The sequence below is a fragment of the Lepidochelys kempii genome, chromosome 9 (assembly GCF_965140265.1).
Source record: "Lepidochelys kempii isolate rLepKem1 chromosome 9, rLepKem1.hap2, whole genome shotgun sequence".
In the NCBI taxonomy this organism is placed as follows: Eukaryota; Metazoa; Chordata; order Testudines; family Cheloniidae; genus Lepidochelys; species Lepidochelys kempii.
In genome coordinates, this window is record NC_133264.1 from 29,734,161 (window position 1) to 29,755,179 (window position 21,019).

Consider the following 21,019-nt stretch of genomic DNA (forward strand, 5'->3'; position numbering starts at 1 on the left):
AGGGAATCTATAACAAATTTGTCATGGGATTGTGTCACTCCTTTAACACAGAGGAATTTATTAAGGATACTGTGGACTCCACTGAGGCCTGGCTCCCCTACTTTTCTTTGGACGCTCTGTAACTGCTCACTTCCCAGTGTTCTGGCCTGGGGAGCAGGCCAGCGCTGGAAGGAGAATGAAAGTTCATCCACATGGAGCCTCCCTGCATAGGCTGTGCCTTCCCTTACCTCATTGCAAGCAGCACCCTCCCAAGCAGCTGACCTGCTCCTTGGACTGGATAAGGCAGACCCATAGTTTCAACTCCTTCCTCCCCCAAGAAGCACACCGAAGGGGCAGATTGTGCATTGCTCCAGGCACAAGGATTACAACTGTAACATATCCTTGTGCACTCTACACTATACATCAGTTACAATCTGGTCTTTAGAGTTTTTGAGACTGAAAGCTGTTCCAGTTTGCTTATGCTTAATACGGTCTTTGGCAGATCTCATGTCCACTTACATGTTGTCACCTTTGAGGGATTTTGGATCTGCTTGCCAGTCCTCAAGATCAGAAAAATGAAGTTCTTCATGAGTGATGCATTTTCAGTAATTTGGATATGCTCCTAATTTATTTTTTATGTGTCTCCCATTCCTATTGCTCCAGAAGATGTTGTGGGGAGAGGGAAGGACCAATTAGAAAAGAAAGACAAATTCTGTACTTTCTGTTGAGTGTATGCTTATATCCCCAAACCATTTCAGAATGAACAGTTTCAGGAGCAGACCATTCAACTTTTGCATTCAGGCTGGGAAAAGCCAATCTATAAATCATGCAACATGGTTTATAGGGACTTTAGTTCATGAGCAAAATCTTAGTAAAGTACTAGATATTCCCTTTCAGAAGGTAAGCCTTTAATACTAAATTATATGGCCAGCAAGATGATAGACAATAAATCTACTGTCTTTATTAAGACCTATGCTTCTGTATTGGCTTCCATCTTCCCCAAGGTAACTAAAATCAAGGAGTTTGGCATGTTAATCAGAGATAGAAAAAACAATCAAGCCTAACTATTACTCCTTTTGGGAGGTGAATGTTTCACAAAAATAGCTTGTCACAGTTGTGACAGATTGTCCTGTGTGTCAAAATGAGGTCTCTTAAAATCCAGAGGTTGAATAAATATCTGAAAAGGTACATTTTTTTCAGCCTTAGGCAACCAAAACTGAGATTGTATGCCTTCAGTTTTTTATCTGATAAGCAAGAGCCAGGAGCCTGCATTCCATCATGTCTAAAAATGTATTGAACAAGGATTTTGTCAGTGAGAATGGGGAGAAATAGACAGATCTTGGAGACACTGTACAGAGATAAATCATCATATTCTGTAAAACTGGGGAGCTGTGAGCTTTTAGTAATAACTCCTTTACCAAGATAAAGAAACTGATTTCCTAGCTCACACCCACAGGTTCTGTGTGTACATAATCTTATAATCTTCACATCTTTCTCATTAAATTAGGGTTTAGTTTGGAAAGCTTTTTATCCATGCCAACAGCTGTCAGTCCAGGGAGAATGTCAGACAGGCCCACAATCAGCAGTGGATCAAAGAGCTAGTGTTTGAAATGGAATGGAATAATGATATTTCATTCTTTTTTCTCTTCTTCCTTCTTGCAAAAGTGATGGTTTGCTCCACCTTTTAAAGTTTTTTTTTTAACCACCATGCTGTCATGCAGTGGTGCCCAAACTTTTCCTCTCATGTCCCACCTGATCAGTAATGGAATGTGTCTGCACCCCCTCACCCCCACCCTCCGCGGCCAGGGCCAGGAATGGGGGCTGGGAGCAGGAGCCAGGGGCCGATAGCAGGGAGTGGGGACTGGTGTCCAGGAGCTGGAGCTGGGGGTCTGTGGCCAAGCCACAGGGGTAATGCCAGGGCCGGAAGCAGAGTCAGGGCTGCTGCTGTGGCATGGGGTTGGGGTTGAGGGTAGGGCTGGATCAGAGCTGGGGACAGAGTGGGGCTGGGTGGTGCTTCCTTCCTGCACACGTATGGGGGCTGGCAAAGGCCCTGCTGTGCACCCACACCAGACATTCCTCCTCACCCCCCTCGAGGGGCATGCCCCACAGTCTGGGGACCACTGGTCAAATGGATAAAGCATTGGACTTTGTTTTTATTCCTGGCCCTGCTGCAGACCTGATGTCTAACCTTAGGCAAGTCACTTCCCCCTTCTATCCCTCTGTTTCCCTTCCCTTCATTTATCTATTTAGATTGGGTGATCTTTGGAAGAGGGGCTGCCTTTCACTATGTGTTTGCACAGTGCTTAGCACCCGGAAGCTGTAATCTTGATTGGGGCCTCTTGGCACTATTATAATACAATTAATAAATAAAAACAGGTTGCAGTGAGAGGTTAGGTATATGGTGGGCAGAAAGGCATAATTTGAGCACTGCAGACATCAAGATATCATTGACCAAGACAAAACTTCAGTGCATGGTGAACAGGCAATTCAATAACACATATTATCCATTAAAATACTAAATTTAATAAAACAGATGGATTTGATGGTTCTGTGCACTGAAGATCTGTCATGTAGATCCCTCTCATTTGACTGTTTGTTTTGTGATCAAACCTAATTTGAATATCTACCTCCTTCATTGTAACTGTCTGGTTTCTTTATTTGATAATACTATCTTACTTTAGATAACCTATCAGCTCCCAGTACTCACTCATTTCCTGAAAGAAAGGCTGTCTTTTCTCATGAAAGACCCACTAGCACTTCATAATCTGAATTGCCACATGATGGGGCTGATTCTTCTTATACCTGGACTTATATAAATAAGGAGTTAAGTCCATAGACATCAATACTAGTGCTGGTCCTCAAAAAAGCACTGCTTTTTGAAGTTGTTTCCACTTCACAGAGTCCAGATTTGAACAAACTTCTGTTGGTGAGAGAGACAAGCTTTCAAACCACACACAGCTCTTCTCAAAAGCTTGTCTCTCTCACCAACAGAAGTTGGTCCATTAAAAGATATCTCACCCACCTTGTCTCTCTAATATATGGGACCAACACGGCTACAGCTACACTGCATTTTTACACAAACACGATGAAACCCCATTTTTCTGCAGGAAAAAAATAAAAAATGTTGACCAATACTAGTCAATACAATTACAGTGGTTTCAAACCAATGTGAGAGGACTATTGGTACATATCTAGGTGCATTCATTTCACAAATATCAGTATTATACATTGAACATGGGCGACTTTCATGATTATGTCTTTTTATGACTACCTGAAATGATCTTATGGGTATTCAAAGCGATATAAGCCAGATCCAAAGCTGACTGCAGTAGTTGAAAGGTTCCTGTTGACTACTGATCAGGCCCTTATCAAACAGCTTTTATTACTTTGCCTTCTACTTTTGACCCTCTTCAGAAAATTCCCATCGTATGGTATTACTAACACTTTCCGCATTACAGAGAGATAGGAGTTTCAGCCAGCTTCCCATAAGTCTGATACATGGGAAACCTCCACTTCAGTTTGTACACATTGTGCATGTCTGTTTTACTCTGGCTTTGCTTTATTGACCAGGTCAATTAAAAAAACTTATTCACACATAGTTAAGATTCTAGTTTTTGTTAGCAGTACAGCAGGGTTTGTGTATTAGAATGGGACTTTCTTCTTGTTCCCTGAGGGTATGTCTACACTACGAAATTAGGTCGAATTTATAGAAGTCGGTTTTTTTGAAATCGGTTTTATATATTCGAGTGTGTGTGTCCCCACAGAAAATGCTCTAAGTGCATTAAGTGCATTAACTCGGCGGAGCGCTTCCACAGTACCGAGGCAAGCGTCGACTTCCGGAGCGTTGCACTGTGGGTAGCTATCCCACAGTTCCCGCAGTCTCCGCTGCCCATTGGAATTCTGGGTTGATATCCCAATGCCTGATGGGGCTAAAACATTGTCGCGGGTGGTTCTGGGTACATATCATCAGGACCCCGTTCCCACCCTCCCACCCCCCGTGAAAGCAAGGGCAGACAATCATTTCGCGCCTTTTTTGTCTGCTGCCAGCCAAAGATGTAAAGGATAGATGGAGTGGGTCAGAACAAGAAATAGACCAGATTTGTTTTGTACTCATTTTCCTCCTCCCCTGTCTAGATCACACTGCAGTCAGTCACAGAGAAGGCACAGCGAGGTTAATCTAGCCATGTATCAATCAGAGGCCAGGCTAACCTCCTTGTTCCAATAACAACGATAACTTTGGTGCACCATTTCTTATTGGAACCCTCCGTGCAGTCCTGCCTGAAATACTCCTTGATGTACAGGCACACCCTTTGTTGATTTTAGCTCCCTGAAGCCAACCCTGTAAGCGGTGTCGTCAGTCGCCCCTCCCTCCATCAGAGCAACGGCAGACAATCGTTCCGCGCCTTTTTTCTGTGCGGACGCCATACCAAGGCAAGCATGGAGGCCGCTGAGCTCATTTTGGCAATTAGGAGCACATTAACCACCACACGCATTATCCAGCAGTATATGCAGCACCAGAACATGGCAACGCGATACCGGGCGAGGAGGCGACGTCAGCGCGGTCCCGTGAGTGATCAGGACATGGACACAGATTTCTCTGAAAGCATGGGCCCTGCCAATGCATGCATCATGGTGCTAATGGGGCAGGTTCATGCTGTGGAACGCCGATTCTGGGCTCGGGAAACAAGCACAGACTGGTGGGACCGCATAGTGTTGCAGGTCTGGGACGATTCCCAGTGGCTGCGAAACTTTCGCATGCGTAAGGGCACTTTCATGGAACTTTGTGACTTGCTTTCCCCTGCCCTGAAGCGCATGAATACCAGGATGAGAGCAGCCCTCACAGTTGAGAAGCGAGTGGCGATAGCCCTGTGGAAGCTTGCAACGCCAGACAGCTACCGGTCAGTTGGGAATCAATTTGGAGTGGGCAAATCTACTGTGGGGGCTGCTGTGATGCAAGTAGCTCACGCAATCAAAGATCTGCTGATATCAAGGGTAGTGACCCTGGGAAATGTGCAGGTCATAGTGAATGGCTTTGCTGCAATGGGATTCCCTAACTGTGGTGGGGCTATAGACGGAACCCATATCCCTATCTTGGCACCAGAGCACCAAGCCGGCGAGTACATAAACCGCAAGGGGTACTTTTCGATAGTGCTGCAAGCTCTGGTGGATCACAAGGGACGTTTCACCAACATCAACGTGGGATGGCCGGGAAAGGTGCATGATGCTCGCATCTTCAGGAACTCTGGTCTGTTTCAAAAGCTGCAGGAAGGGACTTTCTTCCCAGACCAGAAAATAACTGTTGGGGATGTTGAAATGCCTATATGTATCCTTGGGGACCCAGCCTACCCCTTAATGCCATGGCTCATGAAGCCGTACACAGGCAGCCTGGACAGTGGTCAGGAGCTGTTTAACTACAGGCTGAGCAAGTGCAGAATGGTGGTAGAATGTGCATTTGGACGTTTAAAGGCGCGCTGGCGCAGTTTACTGACTCGCTTAGACCTCAGCGAAACCAATATTCCCACTGTTATTACTGCTTGCTGTGTGCTCCACAATATCTGTGAGAGTAAGGGGGAGACGTTTATGGCGGGGTGGGAGGCTGAGGCAAATCGCCTAGCTGCTGGTTACGCGCAGCCAGACACCAGGGCGGTTAGAAGAGCTCAGGAGGGCGCGGTACGCATCAGAGAAGCTTTGAAAACCAGTTTCATGACTGGCCAGGCTACAGTGTGAAAGTTCTGTTTGTTTCTCCTTGATGAAACCCCCCGCCCCTTGGTTCACTCTACTTCCCTGTAAGCTAACCACCCTCCCCTCCTCCCTTTAATCACCGCTTGCAGAGGCAATAAAGTCATTGCTGCTTCACAGTCATGCATTCGTTATTCATTCATCACACAAATAGGGAGATGACTACCAAGGTATCCCAGGAGGGGTGGTGGAGGAGGGAAGGAAAATGCCACACAGCACTTTAAGCACAGCACTTTAAAAGTTTACAACTTTAAAATTTATTGAATGACAGCCTTCTTTTTTTTGGGCAATCCTCTGTTGTGGAGTGGCTGGTTGGCCGGAGGCCCCCCCACCGCGTTCTTGGGCGTCTGGGTGTGGAGGCTATGGAACTTGGGGAGGAGGGCGGTTGGTTACAGAGGGGCAGCAGTGGCAGTCTGTGCTCCAGCTGCCTTTGCTGCAGCTCAACCATACACTGGAGCATTCTGGTTTGGTCCTGCAGCAGCCTCAGCATTGAATCCTGCCTTCTCTCATCACGCTGCCGCGACATTTGAGCTTCAGCCCTGTCTTCTGCCCGCCACTTACTCTCTTCAGCCCGCCACTTACTCTCTTCAGCCCTCCACCTCTCCTCCCGGTCATTTTGTGCTTTCCTGCACTCTGACATTATTTGCCTCCACGCATTCGTCTGTGCTCTGTCAGTGTGGGAGGACAGCATTAGCTCGGAGAACATTTCATCTCGAGTGCGTTTTTTTTTCTTTCTAAGCTTCACTAGCCTCTGGGAAGGAGAAGATCCTGTGATCATTGAAACACATCCAGCTGGTGGAGAAAAAAAAAGGGACAGCGGTATTTAAAAACACACATTTTATAAAACAGTGGCTACACTCTTTCAGGGTAAACCTTGCTGTTAACATTACATACATAGCACATGTGCTTTCGTTACAAGGTCGCATTTTGCCTCCTTCCACCGCGTGACTACCCCCTCAACCCTCCCCCCTCCCCGTGGCTAACAGCGGGGAACATTTCTGTTCAGCCACAGGCAAACAGCCCAGCAGGAATGTGTCCCTGAAGAAAAGCACCCTATTTCAACCAGGTGACCATGAATTATATCTCACTCTCCTGAGGATAACACAGAGAGAGAAAGAACGGATTTTGGTTGAATGCCAGCAAACATACACTGCAATGCTTTGTTCTACAGTGATTCCCGAGTATGTGTTACTGGCCTGGAGTGATAAAAGTGTCCTACCATGAAGGACGAAATAAGGCTGCCCTCCCCAGAAACCTTTTGCAAAGGCTTTAGGACTACATCTAGGAGAACCGCAAATGCCAGGGCAAAGTAATCCTTTCACATGCTTGCTTTTAAACCATGTATAGCATTTTAAAAGGTACACTCACCAGAGGTCCCTTCTCCGCCTGCTGGGTCCAGGAGGCAGCCTTGGGTGGGTTCGGGGGGTACTGGCTCCAGGTCTAGGGTGAGAAACAGTTCCTGGCTGTCGGGAAAACCGGTTTCTCCGCTTGCTTGCTGTGAGCCATCTACAACCTCCTCCTCCTCCTCCTCATCTTCTTCGTCCCCAAAACCTGCTTCCGTATTGCCTCCATCTCCATTGAAGGAGTCAAACAACACGGCTGGGGTAGTGGTGGCTGAACCCCCTAAAATGGCATGCAGCTCATCATAGAAGCGGCATGTTTGGGGCTCTGACCCAGAGCGGCTGTTCGCCTCTCTGGTTTTCTGGTAGGCTTGCCTCAGCTCCTTCAGTTTCACGCGGCACTGCTTCGGGTCCCTGTTACGGCCTCTGTCCTTCATGCCCTGGGAGATTTTCACAAAGGTTTTGGCATTTCGAAAACTGGAACGGAGTTCTGATAGCACGGATTCCTCTCCCCAAACAGCGATCAGATCCCGTACCTCCCGTTCGGTCCATGCTGGAGCTCTTTTGCGATTCTGGGACTCCATCATGGTCACCTGTGCTGATGAGCTCTGCATGGTCACCTGCAGCTTGCCACGCTGGCCAAACAGGAAATGAGATTCAAAAGTTCGCGGTTCTTTTCCTGTCTACCTGGCCAGTGCATCTGAGTTGAGAGTGCTGTCCAGAGCGGTCAGAATGGAGCACTCTGGGATAGCTCCCGGAGGCCAATACCATCGAATTGTGTCCACAGTACCCCAATTTCGAGCTGGGAACGTCGATTTAAGCGCTAATCCACTTGTCAGGGGTGGAGTAAGGAAATCGATTTTAAGAGCCCTTTAAGTCGAATTAAAGGGCTTCACTGTGTGGACGGGTGCAGGTTTAAATCGATTTAACGCTGCTAAATTCGACCTAAAGTCCTAGTGTAGACCAGGGCTGAGTGTCAGTTACTTTAAATGACTAAGTTGCACCAAAATCAGCCATATACATATATATACAGCTGAATTTCTGAGTATCTCTTCATTGACAAGGAACATCAGCTGCAAGGAAAGAATTGTGTGACAATAAGTACAAAGCCATGGAAAGCAAGGAAAGGTGAAGTATGTTGTAGGAAATTAATACATCAGAATTTTGTACTTAACAACAGTAAAACCAACCTGAAAACAAGGGATGATTAATACCTTCCTCCTCCTCTTTCCACCATTGCCTAAACAGGCACGCCTAAAAGGTAAATGGAGTACAGATAGAGAAAGGTAGGAAATCCTCACCCATGGTTCTTTTTGCGTTGAGATTGCTGGACATCAGCCATATTGGGAATGATGACTTTTGATCTGGCAAACGTTTGCTCTGCAAGTGCTTCCCTGCAGTACCGCCATTGGCTGTCTTCCACAGGTGATCCCGGGCAGCTGCCTGTCAAAACTGCTCCTTGAGTGCGGGGAGAAACATTATTAAAAATGGGTGCAATTGGATGGATGATGAAAGGCTGCTGATAGCCTGTATAAGACACTCTAAAGGTTCTTTTTTATTGCTTTGACTTTTCATGGTAGTAGCTTTATGATAATGACTGGTACAGAAGTCTGCAAATATTAGCAAATTCATATGTCGCTGTTGCAGTGCTCTATGCAACTATTTTGCAGTTTCACATGAGAAGCTCTTACTCAGATTATTCCTCTTCCGTGTAAAAACAAAAAGCTCAGGTAGGATTTCTGTACCATCTCTAACTTAGCACTTAAATGTAGTGGAAGGCTAAATGCAGCACAATTATGCTCACTGAAAAGCAAAAAGAACATTTTCAGTTGCTTAATGCTGGAAAGCGTTAGGAGCAATCATCTTACATTTTGACACAGTGTCAGTCAATGCTAATTCCTACAAGTTTAACACGTGTGAAATTCCCTTTAGCTTAAAGACTGCAATAGTCCCGCTTATTATTTCAATACAAAATTTATTTTCAAAATATAAAAAGACAGATACCTTGTTTTAACACCTCAGGGTCTGATTCAAAGCCCACTGCGGTCAGCAGAAAGACTCCCATTTATGTCAGTGAGCAATGGATCAGGGTTTTAGACCCCAGTCTACAGCTCAGTGGTCAGCCTGAGTTGTTGGGTAGCATGCTGAGCAGCTGTGGAGGTTAAAGGGAGGGGAGGAATCCTCTATGCAAGCCATGGAGCAGTTGTGGAGCCATCCTATGGGGCCTACTACAGCCCAGTGGATGGAATGCCTTTATGGAGTATCCATCTCCTCCCCTGACTTCCCCATGCATTTCTGTGCAGAACACTCACATGGAGCAGGCTGCACACCATGTAATGTGTGCACCCCACTTTGTGCTTCCCGCTGCATTCAGCAGCCATGCTTTCCCAACAGCACTTCACCCATCCTGCTGCCAAGAGTTTGTCTGTGGCTGCAGGGGTAGGTGCTGGATTTGCCCATTAGGGAGTGATTGTGAGTGACCCAGACTCACAAAGTACACCTGACTCCCAGTATGCAAATACTGAAAGTGATTTTTGCTAGATTGGGACCCTCAAACAGAGTTTGGTCGTTTTCTCTCATTCTTGGGGAGTGGGGAGGAATTTCACCTGCATCACACTGCTTGGACCACAGCACCAGTCTAAAATCTAAAGGGTACTTCCGGTTCTGATCATCACATAGCGTGCAGCATGCTATAATTGGGTTGAAATTTTACTTTATTGTTACTGATTTTATTCTTAAATCAAAAGATATCCAAGTTGCTATGATGCCACCAAAACTTTGAAAAATGTGCTGTCCCAGTGATGTCTCTTAAATACTAAAGTCAGATGTTTGCTGTGAATGGATTATGAGGTGCTGTTATGGGGTCTGAATGCAAAAAAAGAATATTTAGATTTTAATATTTTGGCAACTCTGAATTATCTCCTGAAGGGAAAGGGTTTGTTGTCATCAAATGGATCATTTAGAAAAGATCTGATATTGCATAGTGGAATTCAGTTCTACCTTTTGAATGTTAAATGATAAGAAATGAAGCCCTTCTTGCCTTTGAAGTTTTAAATCAAAATGCAAAAAGGCCAAAAGTTGTTTGTCAAAGACTCAGGGAAAAAGACAACAAAAATACATTTTTAAACCTACCTTGGGAAATTAATATTGAGGTAATTTTCAGGGTAGGGTTGGAAACATAGTACTTTGTCATTTTAGAATAAACACCAAAAACAGATGCCACAATCTCATAAAATAAACATGCAGTGAAAGGGTAACACACACATTAACGGCAAACTGAGTCAGTAGCCAATACAGTATGATCAGAAGAAATGCTCAGTATGGTGTGATGTGTAATGGAAGCCATTAGCCATATGGTACTGTTGGAAGAGGGCCTCTGTGGCTGAGTAACAGTTGTATGTTATGTGGTTTATAAAATAATTATGCAATGGCAAGCAACTCTTTTATAATTATTGGCTGTTTCAAAATATTTCTGTTAATCTAGAAGCATTTACCATTTGAAGCATGTAGACTGTCTTCGCTGCCTGTATTTGCTGTGTTTGTTGGATAAGACTATGAAGACTATGGCCAATTTAGAGAATATTACTTCAGTGTGTGTGTGTATGACTGTATATACACACACACACACACACAAGGGAGTATATTTGTCTTGTGTTGGCATTGCACCTGTCAGGAAAGCCCTGAATTTTTATGTCCATTCCTTAGTCATCAGAAGATGGATGCAAAATTGAGAGTGTGTCATTGTAAAATCCTTGCTGCTGTTACATGGTAGAAGCTGTTGAGAGGTTACACCAGCTGGGGAAGGGAAATGAAGCTTCAGGGATTAGTGTATCCAGGCCTTTTCCTTAAGCCTTGTTTTACTGTACACAAAACAATCAGCAAAACAACTGAAAAACACTGGACAAGAATTCCCCAGAGGCTTTCCCCATGTTAACCAGGCAGGGGGGAAAGGAAACACCATTCCCCTTCCACACAGCTTCCCCTTCCTTTTAAACTCGGTCCCAACCAGTCATGTGAAAGGCTAGGTCCTGTTAACCTTTGCATACTGTAGCACCATTCCTTGTCAGGCATGGACAGGAAGCAATGTGACCCAATTCATGTTAGGCTATCTCTTCATCTTCAAAAATCTACCAATTATCAGTTACTCACGGGCATACTTTCCTTCTGACAGATGGAGTTTTTAGTTATTGAAATGCAGGAGTTTGCTCATAATCATATTAGATTGGCAAGTCACTGTGAAATACATAACTGTTAACACATAAGGCCAGGTTCTGGTTTCAGTTGCTCTAGATTTACGCCAGTGTAACTGAGTTCAGAATCTTGTTCCTACTATGGGCATCTGTTTAGATGCAGAAATATAGGTACAATATGGGACTACTACAGGACTGCACTATCACGTTTAAGTCAGTGAAATTCCTACTGTATGATTGTGCTATCTGGGCCATACGATTGCAGTATAACTGCTTGCTATTCATGTAGAGAGATACACAGACAGAACAAAATGTTAAACAATACCTTAGCTTGAATAATGGTTTCATGGACTACAGTGGGTTGTGTTTTATTATGCTTTTTTAAAAAATACACAAATCATATACAGTCTTTTAAAAATAATATATGAATACTTCAGCTCTAGACTGATAAAAATGGAAACTGAATATCATGCTTATCTGTATGGGCATTGATTATGGTAGCTCTCCTAGAAAGTCATGTCAGTGTGCTTCAGCCCCAAGTTAGAAGGCTCTCATGATAGTTCATTCTCCATAGCCATTGAGTCCTGGGTCTCCCTGCTGAGATTACCAAAAGCTGTTGAGTATGGTGGTTGTTTATGGGATGTGTACACTTTCGACAAGAAACAAGACAGAGACCACTAACTCATTTCACATAACACAGGTTACCAAAACAGAGGGCTAAGATTTTTACTAACAACCAGGGCTGGATTTGAATCACCTGGTGGTGAAATCGTGTTAATAAAGCAAATGTCTGGGGTATTGTACCTTCTCTTTGGAAAGGACTGTAGTCTGGATATATACTTGCATAAATGTAAGACCAGGAGGTTTGCTTTGCTTGATTTTTTATCTAGTTGTTTAGACTTTCTAGCTACTCTTAGGGCAAAATCATGCCTCCTAGGAGACAGTAGCATGCTGGGCAAGAGGAGAAGGTGTGAATTTCTCTAGTGGTGATGCCTGTAGACATTTTCAAAGGCATTATTCCTCTCCTGGCACTGAGAAAAATCCATGGGGAAAAACTGTTCTTACTACATCTTCTAAAATGGGCAGCCAGAGCTCTCCACAGCACTCACTCTACTGGGGTGAGACGAGAGGTTAGGTGACCTCACCCATTCCTAGACATTCACATTCCTGCCCCACCATGTCCTACAATCCTCAGATCACTGCAGCAAAACTATGCCTGGCCTCTTCATGGGTGTGCTAGGATGGTTTTTGGACCTTCTAGCACATCCATAACTTGGCCCTTGAGATATTAGAGGTAAAATATTATTTTATTATATGCTTCAGGTATATAATTCTTAGTCCTCTAGTATAGCACATATCTTGTTTTAGTATTTTAACTAATACACCGGCCTTGAGATCTCAATTTTCCTCTTTGGAGTGACTATTTGTTTGCTGCTTCTCCATTGCAGGTAATCTAGCGGATGTCCTATGCTCATTCTTATATCATATATCTGACCTCTTAAATGTCCATGGTATGAAAATACCCAGCAAATTTCCATGGTATGAAAATAACAGCAAAATTAAACACCCTAGAACTCCCCTTTAACTCATGAAGAAATAATGTTCCCACAATAATGACAAGCATTATTAAAAAGTACTATAGTTTCATATTTGCTCATCGCGAAGGTGACAACATAACAAATTAAACTGTCAGTCAATGAGATTTTTACCGAGTACTTTACTGCACTCAAATAAATAAATAAATAAAATTAAATAAAATGTAAGTAAATAACCCAGGTTCCATAAAACTCATTGCTGTGAGATGTTTGGCAAGACCACAATACAAAGGAAGTTCTTCTTGATACATATTTTTAAATGGTATGATTTTTAAATAAAGGTTGCAGTGGTGAAAAGGTTTAAGGCTCCAAAACAGAATACAGAAAAGGTGTCTGTGTACGTATTTATATGTGGGAATAATAATATGTGGAAATAATATCCCATTAACTGAGCTAATGTCTGGTGTGTTTTACTACTCTTGGAATAGGAATGTAGTTTTTATATATATAAAAAACTACAGTCATATATATATATACATACACACATATACATACACGTACATATATATACACACACAGACACAAAGAAAAGGAGTACTTGTGGCACCTTAGAGACTAACCCATTTATTTGAGCATAAGCTTTCGTGAGCTACAGCTCACTTCATCGGATGCTTATGCTCAAATAAATGGGTTAGTCTCTAAGGTGCCACAAGTACTCCTTTTCTTTTTGCGGATACAGACTAACACGGCTGCTACTCTGAGACACATAAATATATACCTATATATACAGTTTCAGACCTTGTCATATGCAAGTCTTGCCAGTTAAAACACTATACATGATTTAAGCTGTTTTTTCTTCCAAGAAAATAAATGTGATTGTTCATTGATGAAAGCAGCTGGTACAGACTGCTGAACCAGTTATTTTGTTGTATTTTACCCAGTATTGCTAGCAAAGATACCACTTTCATTTTTGTCAGTATTTGTAGTGTAAATGAGGAGCAACCTATCGTAAAATGATGCCACAGAGATCAAAGGAAGCAATCCCTACTACCAAGGTAAAATCATTCTGGGGAAATGTTTTTGATTATGGTTAATGATGTAATCAAATCAGAAAACAGCCTAGAAGTTGGAGTTGCAGCAGGATTACAGCTTGCCCATTACAGAGCACCTAATCGATAATAATATGTCAAAAAAATAGTGTGGAAGTATAAAAACAAGATGCTTGTTAAATGTTTACTTTTAATAACATGTGAGACTGAATAGCTTTGATTAGAACACTTATGCATACTTTCCTAGCAGGAAATTAGTGAATGACTGAGGAATTACTTAAAAAAACAACAACAAAAAAGGCAAAGTTATAGAAGAAAGAATCAAAAGGGTCATTTTTTAACATCTTTGATTTCATTCTTTAAAGACCAATTACTTTTCTGTCCCCTGTGGGAGAAAAAACATTCTTCTTCTTAATGGCAGAATCATTCTAAGACTTCTCTGATTCATTTTATATTTAGCAGATTACAGTTTTAGAGTCATCAGTAGGAGAGAACCCAGCAAACTGACAGACCTGAAATCATGTCCTTTGATTGTAATTGACAGGAAAAGCGTTTAAGGTAAAGAAAAAAAATATTTTATTCATCTTTGATTACACTGTGATGTGATTTGGTGACATAATACAGCTGTGAACTGAGGCAAGAAAGGCAATAATTCCTACTTGAGGCTTTGACATGATGTAGCCCTTTAGTCTTCTTCAAACCAATGCCTCCAGCTACAATAGTCGCCTTGATGGAGTCTAGACAAATAGATATACAGACTGTTACAATTTAAAAGGCAAACAGCTTTAAAATAACATTTCTCAAGGCCATGCATTTTGGTACTAAATGGCTAGGTGCTACACATTTTTCTCTACTAAAATTAAATATAGTTCATCTATTTTATGTAAAAAAATCACATATTAGGTAAAAGTATTTCACTTCCAAAGGGCCTTAAAAGCAATATGAAAAGAAATTATTTTTCACACATAAGAAGAAATTTAACCACAAGAGTCTTCCTTCATTCGAAGTTAAAATATATTTTAACTAATTCACATGCAGCAGGGCTATATTTTAAATATTCTATTTGCCTTGAAGGATCTCACAACTTCTGTAATGTTTTTCTTTGTATCATCTTGTTCTCAAAAAGTGACCTTTCCAATGGTAAGAATTTATAGCTTAGGGTTGGGATTTTCAAAAGAGCCTAGGTATACTTGGGCTCCTAAGTTCCTGGGGCTCTTTTGAAAATCCTAAATATTTTTTTATGTGATACAATACATGTGTAAAGAGAATGTCAAGTTAGTGTCATGTTATACTGCAGGTAACCACCAGGAGATGCCTCCGTTTTCCATGCCAGTAACTTTAGCATGCTTTACTTCAGTAATGAAATGCTTTAAATCAGCAATGTATCTTCAGCAATAATTATAAGATCATATGGTTAATAATTATCAGGTTTGTTAATGCCCTCCCTTTACTTCCATCCCATTGAGAAAGTGTCCTGATATGATCGCAGATCTCTTGCATTAAGTGGCGTGTTAACACGTAGATTTGTTAGGCTTCAGCACCTCACCTAATGAATAAAACATATTTTATGAGACACTGTCAAGATTTCAGAAGCCGTGTTAAAGAAATCTGAAAAACAAATAATCTGTTGATGAAGCTGCAAATTCAGTGGTTCTAACAGGATCTAAAGATTTTCATTAAAAACTATTCACAATTATCTTCCTAAAAATATATTAAAAGACATTGGAAAGGCCTCAGTTTTATCTGACCCAAACTACTGTATTTGGTTAACAAAATAATATAGCTTAAAACATTTATATGCAGTAGCAAATTATTTCATAAGGAGAATAAAATGAAGTCAAATACATGGCACTGCTAGGACATCTCTCCCCTCTCCCCGCCCAAAAAAGCAACAAAAGGATTTAACCAAAAGCCAATCCCTTCTGAATAAATCTACCACAATTACACAGGCATAATCATTCACCATGCATTGACCAAACCAGTCTGCATTGAGGAGATGTTCTGCAATTTGACCAACCTGCCTCTTGGTCAAACCCAGAGAAGTGTACCTTCACCAGACTGCAATTTTTAAAAATTATAAAAAAAGTAGGACTATTAGTGTGGTACATTGAGGAATAAATAATAAGTGCAATGAGATGAGATTAAGACAGCAATGAGGTGTACGGAGCCATAAATATGGACCAACAATATAGACAAAATACTAAAAATGGTATTGTAAGGGAAATCTTGCACTGGAAGGGAGATGGACTGGATGATCTAACTGGATGCTAACTCTAACTTCTATCACTTATCTATAACTAACATGCATATTATTTATAGTACAGTATAAATGATTACTATTATTAACAATACTGTGATTCTGTTAGTAATTAGCTGTGATAATTTTGTGGAACAAAATTTCAAATAGATGTCAGTGGAAAACTGCGCAATATCTGTATTGTTTTTATGAATATGATGCATATCTCTGTGTGTTTATTATGCGTTACTTGCTATGGAGTTTGACCAAAAGGGGTTGTTAAAAAGAAATAAGCAGGAAAGACAAAACAATGACACAGAGAAGAGTCCTTGAGGAAACAATGGGGAAGCCATTTATTGGGGGAAAAACCCCTACCTAGCTCTATCCAAGCTAAGAATGGTTTATTCTTCCCAAGGCTAAGTCTAGGGTCAAAGAAGGATACTGAACTGTTACAGGAACTGGGCCCTAGAAGGGAGAGTATTTAGGTGAGCTAAGGGGGTTTTCCCTGGGAGTTTTAGTGGAATCTGAGAGACATACATGGAGGAGATACACAGAGAGAAAAGAGCATGTTGCAAGCAGGACAGTCTGCTTCTCCCAGTCACAAATGGGGGTTAGCTGGGCTGAGGCCAGTGAACTTATAAATGTTTGCAAGTAAAGATTAACATGCAAGGTAAAGGGACTCTGTTACTTAAACCCTTTACTCTATGTGCTGTGTACCTGTGGGTGAAAAAATAAATAAAGCTTTGTTTTTAAGAAACTATTTTTGAATCACTAATTGACCACTGTTGCATGCTCCCAGAGGAAAAGGCTTACAGGTGTCAAACTCACTTGAGCCGGTTGGGTTAACATGACTGGTAAATAGCAGGGCTGCAGCCCACAGATCCAGTCTAAGAGGGGTTGGACTGCTCCAGGGAAAGATGCAGGAGGCCAGGTCTGCCACCTGAGGGGGTGTACTTGAGGAGAACAAAAAGTGGTCTAAAAAAATCACAACTTTCCTGGTAACCAAGCAAAACTGTCCCCATAAATTTGCACTTTCACTAGCTCTTGCATGCAAACTCTCTGTTGGCTTGTGCAAATGGGTACTTTGGTATGCAGTTATCTAAGACGTGCACACATCTATGCATGCATATATAAATGTTGTATATAGAAATAGGTGTAAATCCCAAATTTATGGGAGTATTTTCTGGGGACCTTTTCTATGTAAGTTCTGTAAAGTAAAATATAACAAAATTAAACAAATAAATAAAAGTTAAACCATTGTTTATGAAGTGAGCTTGATGATAGTATAAAACAGATTTGCTGGATCATACAATGTTAAATATTTCTGTTTATTTATTTTAAATTTCAAGTGTATATGCCACATCCACAAAAGAATGGCATTATATATTAGGCTTGCAAAAATGTGGGAAAATAAGATTACATCTAAATAATGAATATTTAATGACTGTTATCTAGTTTGCTGTTCACTCAGAGCTGGATTCTGATATCCATACTCATGTGGCTTTGTACCTTACGCAGCAGGTAGGCCCACTGATTTCATTTATGTAAAGAATAAGGTTCTACTCAGTGTGAGCAAGGATGGCACAAACTGTCCCTATCCTGTCATCCACTCCACAAGCATAGTTGTGTTCATGAGAGAACTTCCATTCCAAAAATTTGGGTTTGGGTTTATCATTTTATATTGTGTTGCAATAATATTGGGCTCATGTATGATAACCAAGCAATAGTTGATTAAAATACAGTGACATATTTTCCAGTTACTACACTTTTCACAATCAGTTCTGTTTCCATTACATGTACAGTATCAAGTAAAAGAAAAGATTTAAAAATACATTTCAGGAAATGAAAGGTAAAGTTATCGTTACAGAAACATTATCCCTAAAATTACCATTTGAATGATAAGCAATTCTGGGCATAATTATAGTGCACACTCTGCATTCAATGCATTCTGATATATGGATAATTACTCCTGGTAATATGCGTTAGTTAGATTTTATAACCACAATAACAATTTATTGCAAAATTAATTCCTTGGCACAATTTAACATTTATTGATGTGAAGTCAAAGTGAATTGATTTTATTGCAGACCACTTGTGATACACTTTCCCTATGCTCATGCCCTAATTGGTTATTACAGGTCATTTTGGTATTTAGTTTTAAAAATAAATTAATTTGATTCCAAGGTTCATTTAGTAAAAATGGCAAGATATTTACAGCTTATGTGGTTTTATTTAAATAAAAAATGGTAACATAATGCAATCATCTTTGGTTATAAAGTGATGGATGAATTGGAAACATTTTTGAATCAGGTCAATGGTAGTGATGATTAGTGCATTGTTAATCAAGTTGCTGAGATTGCTATCAAAAGCTTTATCTCTTTCACTCAGACTGGTGAGAGGATCATGAATATTAAAGAGATTCAAATGGATCTGCACTCATGGAATATGGAGCACTACAAATGAAAAGGCTAAATGAACCCAGACTGTGACTTTATGTTCTGATATATCTTTTAACTAAAGAGCAATACCTAATCAATTTCTATGCTTATAGTAGACAATATATGTCAAAAGCACACCGAGATAAAGTTTCTTCATATACTATATGTATCTTATGTGTACCATATGTATCTTATGGATTAAGTATTTATTTACAGCCCTATCAACATAATAAAAAATAGCTATGAGAAATGGCTTCTTCAGTAGGTACTGTAGGCCAGATTTTTATCTCAGTCATACCAGGACAAATGCAAAGTAATTTCCTTGAAATCAAGGGCTTCTTCTCAGTGAAATTACTGTGATTTTACACCCCTTTAACTGAGACCAGAACCTGGCCCAGTATGTATGCGTGTGCCAGCTATACATTATAGAGGTGATATAATAAATGATGTATATAACCCTACAAATGAAACAATACACCTGTAGGTTACGTCTGTCTATCAATTTGACAGCTGAAGTCCTGGTCCTGCAAACATTTATGCACGTGCTTAACTTTACAATTCTGAGTAAATCCATTGAGGCTCAGTGGGATTACTCAGGGGCATAAAGCTAAGCATATTTGAGTTAGTAGATTCAGGGCCTTCACCAGCAACAACTTTGAACAATAAGATAAAAAGAGTGGAATCTTCAAACGAACTGAATCAAAATCAATCTGATGTTTACATCTGTTTAACAATTAAAATGTTACTCTGTCACACGCTGTCTTGGTTGTGCTGCCTTGGCAGTGCTAAGAGTTCAAACTTATTTTTTCTCTAACGTCAGCCAATCTGATTCTGAATAAACATGAGGCTTGTTGAGTAAGAAAGTGAAGGGAATCATATTTTTAGCCAGGCATGGGACCTTGTTCCCCACACTGCTCTGTCATTGCTTACAATAATGCTTCTAGTTCTTGGACAATCTGGGTAACATTTTCAAAGCACCTAAATAATGTAGGCACCCAAGTCATATTTTCAAAAGTGACTAAGGCACTTTAGGGGCTAAGTCACTTCACTTGAGTGTTTTTGAAAATGTTTCTTACTTTGTGCAGCTGTAACCCACGGGCAGGTGTGTGTTACTAGTCTCCCTCTGTGACAATCTACAGAGAATATGAGTTTTTAAAGCCCCCAGCTACAGAGCTTTTGTTCAAGTTGTGTCAGCTCATGCTTTTAGCTTTGTAAGTCTCTGGTTTAATCCCCAGTGTGTTGGCTAAAATGGTGGCTGTACCGTTAGTGGTGGCTCATATGGGAGGGTAACAGTGTGTTAAAATGTGTGGTAGCGGACTTGCGTATTGTCTCTGTGTCTATATATGACAAAATTGTATAGTATTAAACTAATGGGGTTAAATTTTGTGATACTAAGAAACAGTATAATGATCCATAGCCTCCTTTATATACAATCATGGTTGTCCTCATATGGCATCAGAAATAAAACATATGGCATAGGAAACATAAGAAACAAAACTAGAGCCTTTAACTTCTAAAACAGAGGCTTCTACCTGATGAGGGACAAAAAATGAAGTAATAAATTTAAAGAAACCAGTGCTGCAAATATGCACACGCTGGGGCTGTACATTACATAAGGTTGAGACTGACAAACTCATTTGCCCTTGTGGTTAAATTACAGTGATACCTAATCCTGCCAATTGAAAAATATTATTCTAGCCTCCCCTAAACTCTGAAACATGCCAATAACAATCTCTCTGCCTGCCAAGGTATTTCTGCCACACTTATCACAGTACTCTCTGAGCACATTCCAGATTCTAAAAGTAAACACATTAAAGATTCCTGTAGCTTTCTCATCACCCCTCCGTTAGCAAATTTTGTGGTTTTTCTCTTTTTTCCTAAGGGACGGCAATAGTAAGGACTTGGGGTTTGCATTCTGATCTGAAAGCATAGGGATTCTTGGCAGTGCTAATTTCTTTGGGGAGTGAGTTCAGTAGATTCTGGCTAGCCACCAAGGAGGCTCTATCTCCTGTGCGTATGAGTCACACTCTTGAGCTTGAGTCTGGAGGCCCCAGTGGAATGTAGCTGTCATCGGAGATCATGATCTTGAAAAATGATTTGGTCCCTCAAGTAGTTTGGGCCAATCTGATGGATGGCTTTGAAGATGAGGACTTAAACCTTGAACATAGCTTTGTATTCAGTGTGGAACCAGTGCAGAGATCAGAGCTCTGGAGTGCTCTTGGTGGTCTGTACTACTGAGTGAGTGGGCTACTGTGTCTTGGAGTTTTTTCAATAACCACATTATTGGCCTGGCCATAAGCAGATGCAGTAGAGTTGCATTTATGTACACCAGGCTTGACTTTAGCCTAAAGTACCTAAATATTTCTTCCTGCTTAACACATTAAAGTCCCAGACCTATTAAAGTGCTGAGCATGTTCTGTGAAGAGAAGTACCCTCATCTTCCACTCAGCGCAGTGCAGATTCAGCTGCATGTGTGTGCCAACATGCTCCAAATCTGTGGAAGGAGCAAGATC

General features: G+C 41.2%; 1 protein-coding gene and 1 long non-coding RNA gene across 7 annotated transcripts in view; one reads left to right on the forward strand and one right to left on the reverse strand.

Annotated features, from left to right (window-relative positions):
- The window catches only part of LOC140917282 (uncharacterized), a 219,342-nt gene that overhangs the window by 161,928 nt on the left and 36,395 nt on the right, over window positions 1-21,019 (forward strand). Inside the window, exon 2 of one of the 6 annotated variants that reach the window (XR_012160779.1) lies at window positions 14,292-14,390. The exons of the other annotated variants lie outside the window; for them this stretch is intronic. This is a non-coding gene — a long non-coding RNA (uncharacterized lncRNA). The remainder of the gene's footprint in view (window positions 1-14,291; window positions 14,391-21,019) is intronic. 6 annotated transcript variants of the gene reach the window in all.
- On the reverse strand, window positions 5,969-7,745 carry LOC140916972 (uncharacterized). The gene is made up of 2 exons (XM_073358868.1): window positions 7,087-7,745; window positions 5,969-6,510 (listed from the first exon to the last, which is right to left on the reverse strand). The coding sequence occupies exons 1-2, from the start codon at window positions 7,670-7,672 to the stop codon at window positions 5,969-5,971; spliced, it is 1,128 nt and encodes a 375-aa protein (XP_073214969.1). The 5' UTR covers window positions 7,673-7,745.

Bases quoted from the DNA above. Each gene is read 5' to 3' on its own strand.
- LOC140916972 (XM_073358868.1), bottom strand. From the start codon at position 7,672: ATGCAGAGCTCATCAGCACAGGTGACCATGATGGAGTCCCAGAATCGC. The intron at 6,511-7,086 runs GTGAGTGTACCT...TTTCTCCACCAG, and splicing joins AGGCGGAGAAGGGACCTCTG to CTGGATGTGTTTCAATGATC.